Source organism: Calidris pugnax, unplaced genomic scaffold (assembly GCF_001431845.1).
Source record: "Calidris pugnax isolate Ruff unplaced genomic scaffold, ASM143184v1 scaffold371, whole genome shotgun sequence".
NCBI classification, from domain to species: domain Eukaryota; kingdom Metazoa; phylum Chordata; class Aves; order Charadriiformes; family Scolopacidae; genus Calidris; species Calidris pugnax.
Genome location: NW_015091373.1, coordinates 30,345 through 37,860, shown reverse-complemented (window position 1 = coordinate 37,860; position 7,516 = coordinate 30,345). Strand labels below are relative to the sequence as shown.

At 59.1% G+C, this 7,516-nt stretch overlaps 2 protein-coding genes across 2 annotated transcripts in view; both read left to right on the top strand.

Moving 5' to 3' along the window:
- The first annotated feature begins 272 nt into the window (after positions 1-272).
- On the top strand, positions 273-6,442 carry GOLPH3L (golgi phosphoprotein 3-like). The gene is made up of 5 exons (XM_014961321.1): positions 273-325; positions 796-987; positions 4,389-4,520; positions 4,677-4,791; positions 5,305-6,442. Exons 2-5 carry the CDS (start codon positions 805-807, stop codon positions 5,730-5,732), a joined length of 858 nt encoding a protein of 285 aa, XP_014816807.1. The 5' UTR covers positions 273-325; positions 796-804; the 3' UTR covers positions 5,733-6,442.
- A 564-nt stretch (positions 6,443-7,006) lies between these two features.
- ENSA (endosulfine alpha) overlaps positions 7,007-7,516 on the top strand; it is a 7,778-nt gene continuing 7,268 nt past the window's right edge. The window contains exon 1 of the mRNA XM_014961323.1: positions 7,007-7,158. Coding sequence (XP_014816809.1) covers positions 7,102-7,158 — 57 coding nt within the window. The 5' untranslated portion in view covers positions 7,007-7,101. The remainder of the gene's footprint in view (positions 7,159-7,516) is intronic.

Sequence of the window (7,516 nt, the reverse complement as noted above, 5' to 3'; positions counted from 1 at the left end):
TTAATTGGTGCCATTTGCTCTAACCAAAGCCTGTTTGTTGTTCCAGTGCTGCAGGTGGAGGGGGATCTGAGGCTGTTCCTGCGGGGGGGTGTGGGGGTGCGCTGAGCGTTCCTGGAGACGTTTGACTCCTCGATTCACCAAGTCCTTTCAGCCTCGCGGCATTAGAGCTCCGTTGCGCCGCGGAGGCGGGGGGGAGGACGGTGCTCGGCGGGGCCGCCCCCGGGGCGCAGGAAGCGCCGGGACCGGCCCCGCCCCCGCCCCCCGGAAGCGTTTCCGCGCGTCGGCCCCGGGAGCGGGGCAGGGGCGGCGGGACCCGCCGGGCGCGGTAAGGGCGGGCGGGCTGCCCCCGGCCCGGCGCGTTTCGCGGTGTGGAGCTGCGGGATCTCGTTGCCGCTGCGTGGGGCGGCGGGTGCTGACGGGGGTGGGCGGCGCGAACCCGGCCCCGCGGCTCTTCGGCCGCCGCGAGGGGGTAAGAGGGAGCCGGGCCGAGGGGGCTGCCCTGTGTCCCGCGTCCCGTCCGCGTGCGGGGCCTCATCTCCCGTGGAGGCCCTGGGGGGAAGGGACTCGGCTGTGGCTCCCATCTCATCTGCTCGGGTGCGTCGCCGGCTGCTCCCCGTCAGTGACTCCGGTATGGCCACCCTGGGAAGGGTGAGCCGAAAACCTCGGGATGGAAGGGACAAGCGTCCCTCGGCCTTGTCTGGGCCTCCCTGCGCGTTGGGGCTTGTGGCCTAGCGCTGGCGTAGCCCATCGTGTTTAGGAACGGGGCAGACTTCAGTTCTCTGTGTGCCTAGCCAGGAGGGGGAGATGACGACGCTGACACACCGAGCGCGGCGTGCTGAGGTGGGAAGGAACTTGGATAAGAAGCACGACAGCGAGGAAGATGTGGCTGCAGACAGAGACCTAAACGATAATGATCCTGATGACTCCAAAGACATCCGCCTCACGCTCATGGAGGAAGTGTTGCTCCTGGGGCTGAAGGACAAGGAGGTAAGGCAGGCGTCGCCAGCGGCAGCACTGCCTTGGTGTACAGGGGAGGGGAGGATCTCGGCTTGTACAAGGATTGTATGAGTTTCTCTGGATCCCCTTCAACAAAGCCAGCCTGCTTCATGCCAGTCACCTTTGTCTATAGCTTAAACTGAGCTGCGGAGACTGCTTCCAAGTGCTGTCCCACCTGCTCTGCCCCGGGGACTCTAAGAAGTGCCTGGAGGCAGGGCTGCCTGATGGCATTGTGCGACTGCCATTTGCAGAGCAAAGGCAGGTTTGTTCTATGTGGGGTAAACAGAGTCTCACCTTGTGTGTCAGATGGGTTAGGGAGGAGGACGTTTGTTCAAGTGCACTTTCCTGTTCAAAACCATCAGCTGAAGCACAAGGGACACTCTGAGCAGTTTCCACTTTGGTAAAAATTGATGTGAGAAATTGCAGGGGCAGGTTTTCAGAGAAGAGGGCAAGGTGAAAGAAAGCAGCTAGACCTGGAGCTGAAAGCAGGTGTGGGATGGGTGTGAATCAGGGCAGTGGTGAAGGAGGTAGGAGCCGCATCTCTATTCAGGCCAGTAATTGCCTCAGCTGGGCAGGAATGGCATCGTGCAGCTCCAGGTGGGAGGGAAGTGGGACTGGATGGGAATCCCTTCGCTGGACACTTGCCCATGTGTGCTGGTTTAGTGGCTTTCCTGGGCAGCAGTGGATGAACTTCACAGCCGGTTATTTTCAGGGGGTTATTCTCTGCTGGAGAGGGACCCTGGTCAAACTGAATTGTTTAGTGCTTACAGCTGGTAGGAACTTGTTTCTCAACTCTGCCTAGAACAAGCCATGGGGAAAGGAGAAGACATCTTTTGCTGAGTTCTCTGAGCTGCTTTGCTGGCATGCCTCATCATCTTGATCTCTGGGGGAATTTGATGCTGCTATTCCTGTCAAGCAAATGGGGAAATCGAGACCAAGGGAAGCTAAACAGTTGCCCAAGGTGCTTCTTGGGATAGTAATGGCAGAGGAGAGACTTAAACATGGGTTTTTCAGCTCCAGGAGCACTCTTCCTGTGAGCCTGTCTCCCACCCTGAGGGAGATGCTGTGGTTGTCAAAGCTGTGGTAGATGGACCACCTTCTCTTCATGTTTGTGTTGAAATTAGGCCCCTGTGAGTGAGGTTCCTGAGCTTTTTTTCTCCTGTAGGGCCCTGCTGGTGCTGAGTTGGTCTGACTGAGCTGGTGCCTTGCTCCCATGTAGACCTGCTCAGGCCATGGCTCTTGATGTGGACCATGCTCACAGATCTGGCAGGGAAGAGCTGTGGGTTGTATGGGAGGCTTGTAGTTTAACAACCCCAGATAAGATCTAGGACTTGCTGAGCCAAAAAGGAAGTAACAAGACAGCAGGGATATAAAGAGAAAATCATGCAAATAATTGTGGAGCAAATATTTGAGAGCAGCCTAGGAGTGTGGCGTGGTCTGCTTTCTTCCTGGGTTGTTTAGCATTCTTGGCTTGGTTAATGTATTCCTGGGAATGGTCCTTCAGCCACCAGGAAGTTAGGAGAGCACAACAGATAAGAAAAAACCCCACCTTGTCGTCATTTTTTTTTTTTTTTCCTCCATCCTGTCCTTCTGCATTCCTCCATCTCCAAAGGAAGACCAGAGGCAGCAGTAGCCATGAGATTAGCTCCCAGGCATTGCATTTTCCCAGCTTTGTTGTTCACTCATGGTTTGATGCCTAGAAAAAAAACAAGATGATTTTAGCCAAGTCCAGTGAGTTCATCATGTAAAGTACCAGCCTGTCCATCTAGGAGAAATTGGCTGCACACCAGCATGGTGTTTGTAACCAGTCTGATTCCAGAAGTCGAAAGTAATCCAGGGGCTTTCACTTTGTTTGATTTAACACCCCTAACATTTTCTAGGGGTAGCATGCCTTCTAGCCCAGTCAATCGAAACTTTCAGTTGCCTCCACACCCTTTTCTGGAAACCTTGTTCCTAAAGGGCACATGCAAAAACCAGTGTGTCTCCCATGGGTGGAAATCACTAGGGCAGGGATGAAAGGTTGCTTTGTCTTTCCTCACACGGAAATGAAGAAAGCAAATAAGGATTTTCTTTTCTTTTATGGTTCTCTGTGCTATGCGAGTTGAGCAACCAAACCGGTGTCCAGATGCACTGTATAAACAGAAACGCTGGGGACGAGAGTTTACCCATATGGACTGTAAAAGCTTCTGTGCAGGAGGGCTGTGTATTCTCACCTTTTTTGCCTTAGGAAGGGGACTTGGTGGGTTGCTTTGTCTGCATCTCCTGGCAGCTTTTACACCTGCCCTTTCTCTCTTCCACCCCCCAGAGAAAAGAGCAACAGAAAGGGAGTTGCGAACAGGCTGTAGCATTCTGGTGTGTTGGCATCCCCCTGCAAACAAGCACATTGTGGCTTTGCATCCTGGTTTGAGTCACCCTTCCCTTGGGCCCATCTTGGACACCAGTGCCTGCCCCTTTCCCAACCCCACTGCCTGCCTGGATGAGCCTCTCCCCGCTGGCCCTGAAACCCATGGATTGCTGCCCTGCTTCTCAGAATGAGGACCCCCTCCTGTGGTGGGCTCGGAGAACAGGGCTTAGGGCCAGGTGTGGAATGTGCCAAGTTCGAGGAGATCTGGTCACCAGCAGCCCCAGCACTGCCCTGCTGGTGGGACCCGAACTGCTGCCCCCCCGCCCTGAGGTGTCCACTCTGGCGAGAGAGGAGGGGATGTATTTTCCCATCCTTCATCCATGGCTGGAGATCTTCTCTTCCCTCGCAGAGCTGTGCAGGTGGATTTGAGGGAGGGGAGTGTAATGAGGGTGGGCGAGGGGGTGGGCAAGCTCTTGTGCCCTGTGGTGGGCCTGGGGCTGTGCCCTGTGGGATGGTGCTGTGTGTAGTGGGGTAACTCTTCTTCACAAGCCTGATGGGCAATTCCTTCATACAGCTAATTACTGTCATGGCATGCCTGGAGCTGGTGGGGCTTTCTTCAAGAGATTTTGCCTCTTGTTTTCCCTGGGCATGTCTGCAGCAGGTACTGGGGCAGGACAGAGCAGAGTTGGCGTTGCTGGTGCAGCAGCAGCAGTGTCCTCCTGTGGCCAGGAGCTTGCCAGGGGAAAGGGCCCTGCTTTTCTTGTTCTTGCTCTGTTTTTTTTACGATCCGGGGTTGGGCGCAGCTGCCTGGCCAGTGCTGGGTGGCTGCGGGTGCAGCGGGAAGGGCACGGCCTGAATTGCTCAATGTTTGCAGGGGAGAGGGTGTTAGTCGGGGCTGCTGAGCACTTTTCACTTGGCGGGGAAAGCCCTTTGGCTGAAGAGGCAGAACTGTTAGTGAGAGGTGGAAGTCACCTGGGTAGGGGTGGAGGGCTTGGCGGACCTCCTTTGCCATCTCTCTTCTCTCCTTCTCATCCCTTCTCTCTCCCAGGGCTATACCTCCTTCTGGAATGACTGCATCTCTTCAGGCCTGCGGGGTGGCATCCTCATCGAGCTAGCTCTGCGCGGCCGGATCCGCCTGGAGCCACTCTCCATGCGGAAGAAGAGGCTGCTGGAGAGGAAGGTAAAGGAGGCGCAGGAGCTGGGCTGGGGCCCCAACAGACTTTGGGGCTCTGTCCACCCCAGTCAGGCTGCATGCCAGGGCTGGCCCCATTTCTTTGGGAAGGGAGCGGCAGGTCTGCATCCAGCCTGATGCCATGCTTCTGCTTTGTCCTTCCAGGTGCTCCTGAAGTCAGATGCGCCGACTGGTGATGTCTTGCTGGATGAGACCCTCCGACATATCAAGGCCACGGAGTCTGCAGAAACAGTGCAGACCTGGATAGAGCTGCTCACTGGTAGGGCCATTTAGAGATGCCATCTCCCCAGCTCCCTCTGGGCCTGTCCTTGTTTTCTGTCCCCTTTCAACAGCTTGGCCATCCCCTTGCTTCACTGGAGGTGGGCAGAATACTGACAGCAGAAAAGAGGAAGGCTGAATGTGGGGACAGAGAACAGTTTTCCAGGTCTCTTTTGTTGAGAGCTTGGTGGAAGACTTGGACCTTGCTCCCTATTGCCTCTCTTTTAATGTTAAGTCTTCACCAAGTCTGGAGTCCAAAGTCCTGGGTAGAAGGGGCTTTCCAAAGGGCTCTGCCCCAGGCTGCTGTGCCCTGTGGCCACTGGGAGCTTTGCCAGCTTGAACTGGTGGGAGAAGCAGGTCAGAGTCAGAGCAAAAGGGAGAAGGGGGTTCTTGCAGCAGGGACTGGTATCTGTGCAAGCACAGATCGTCCTGGGCTGGAAGCAGCCTGGGTACTGGGGTTGGGTGGCAAAGCTGTCACTGCCTCAGCATTGAACGGGGTCTTCCTCCCCTGCAGGGGAGACCTGGAACCCCTTTAAGCTGCAGTACCAGCTGAGGAATGTCCGTGAGCGCATTGCCAAGGCACTGGTGGAGAAGGGCATCCTCACCACAGAGAAGCAGAACTTCCTGCTCTTTGACATGACCACCCACCCTGTCAGCAATGCCAGCGAGAAGCAGCGTTTGGTGAAAAAGCTCCAGGAGAGCATGCTGGAGCGGTGGGTGAACGACCCCCACCGCATGGACCACAGGACTCTGGCTCTCCTGGTGCTGGCCCACTCCTCAGACGTGCTGGAGAATGTGTTTGCCAGCCTGGCAGACGACAAGTATGATGTGGCAATGAACAGGACCAAGGACCTCCTTGATATGGACCCCGAGGTGGAAGCTGCCAAAGCCAGGGGCACAGAGATGATCTGGGCCGTTCTGGCAGCCTTCAATAAGTCCTAAAAAGCCCCTGGGCCCCCCAAACCAGGGTGGGGAGCCCTCACCCCCTTGACACAAAGCCAGGGGTATTTGGGTACAGAGTTCCTGCAGCAGTGGGTGGGCTCAGCTCCAGGGGACCCTGGCAGGGGTGGGAGGGTGAGAGCCCAGCTGTGTGGGCAGGTTGCACACTTCTCCAAAGGCTGGTGCCTCCAGGAGAGATGGCGACAGCTCTTTGCTCCAGTGCTCCTTGCCTGTGGGCTTTCTTCTTGGGCCAGTGCGGAGCTGGGAGGTGGCCCAGCCCAGCCCTGCCTCTGTTTGCAGGTCAGCCCCAGGCCCCTGGGATGGGCCAAAGCCCGGCTGGGGTTGGGCTGCGGAGCAGCTCCCCAGCACTCCGGCTGGTCCAGCTGCCTCCCTGGCTCCCTCTCCTGTGCCCAGGTCTTGCCTGAGGGCTGCCTGAGCTTCCCCTCGGGATCACACCGACGGCCGCGGGGCTGGCTCGGGGGTGTCTGGCAGCTTGGGCCATCCCAGGTGCTGGTTGGGAAGCCCTTGGCTCATGTGGCCATGGAGGAGCAGCCATGGAGGCCATGGAGCCCCCAGGCTGTACTGCCCTCACTCCCGCTCTTTTTAGGTAGGAGAAAAAGTTAAACTGGGATATATATATTTTTTTTTAATCCCCCCTCCCCTTCTGCCACCACTTTAATCTGTAGTTCATTTAAATGTATTTCTCTGTAGCCCGAGGGAGTCTTGGGTGTTTCAATCCACCATCCCGCGGTGGGCTCCGATGGCGGGGCCGGCAGGGGCAGGGGGGCTGGCGCGGTGAGGGGCGTCCCCCGAGCCCACGGTGGCCCTTTTGCCAAGGTGCCGGCCGCTCTAAGCGCGATGTGCTGTCCCCTATGCCCCTCCCGCGCGGTCCGGACCCAGGGGCACCTTGGGCTGCCGGTGGCGGCACCCCGGGATCCGTTCGCCTCTCCGCGGGCTGTCCCGGGCCCTTTGCCCGGTGACGGGCCCCTCTTTCCCCCGGCGTCTGCCCGCCGCCGTGCCCACTCGGTGCCGCGGTGCGGAGCGCTCCTGCGGCAGGGCATGGGAGCCCTGGAGGGCGGTGCCGGAGCCCGGTCCCGGCTTCCGGAAAGGGGCGGAGGAGGACGGGGCCGGGGACGCCTTCGCGCGGCGCTGCCTTACTTCCCATTGGCCCCTCCAGCCAGGGTGGCCCCGCCCCGCCGCTCTCCCCGCCTTTCGCCGGCGCTGGTTGGTTAGGTGTGATGTCACTGCGGTCGCCTCCCTGTGCCCATTGGGCAGCGCGCCTGTCCGTCAGGCGGCTGAAGCGTTAGGGGGCGGCAGCGGCCATTTTGGAGGAGAGCGCGGGGCCGGAGGGAGCGCGGAGGCCTCCCCTGCCATGGCAGCCCCGCTCGGTACCGGCGCCCACGCGGAGGAGACAGGGCAGGAGAAACAGGTGGGGATCCCCGGGGCGGTCCTGGCTGGCTCCCATTGGCTCGGCCGCACGTCGCTCTTCACGGCTCTGTGCGCGACTGGTTGCTTCTGCTGTCCTTCTGGTGAATGCGGGTCTCTGTTTGGCTGTGGGGCTGGTGGGGGCTGGACTTCCGGCGGAGCTGTGGGGAGAGCTTCATCTCGATGGCGGCGTGGGGGCTGGGGCTGTTGGGACGGGGGTTCCCGGGAGCCGTGGGGTGCGCCCCGCTGCTGAGGGCCCGAGCCTGGCTGCCCCTCTTCGCAGGGCTGTGCCGGGGCGCCACAGCGCCCCCCGAACATCGCCGCTGGCTCCAGCCCCAGTTCCCCCCCCCCCCCCCCCCCCC

What these genes read in the sequence shown, in the direction of transcription:
- GOLPH3L (XM_014961321.1), top strand. Translation starts at nt 805, where the DNA reads ATGACGACGCTGACACACCGAGCGCGGCGTGCTGAGGTGGGAAGGAAC. An exon ending in AGAGGCTGCTGGAGAGGAAG is followed by an intron (nt 4,521 to 4,676) that starts GTAAAGGAGGCG and finishes TTGTCCTTCCAG; the next exon opens with GTGCTCCTGAAGTCAGATGC. An exon ending in CTGGATAGAGCTGCTCACTG is followed by an intron (nt 4,792 to 5,304) that starts GTAGGGCCATTT and finishes CCTCCCCTGCAG; the next exon opens with GGGAGACCTGGAACCCCTTT.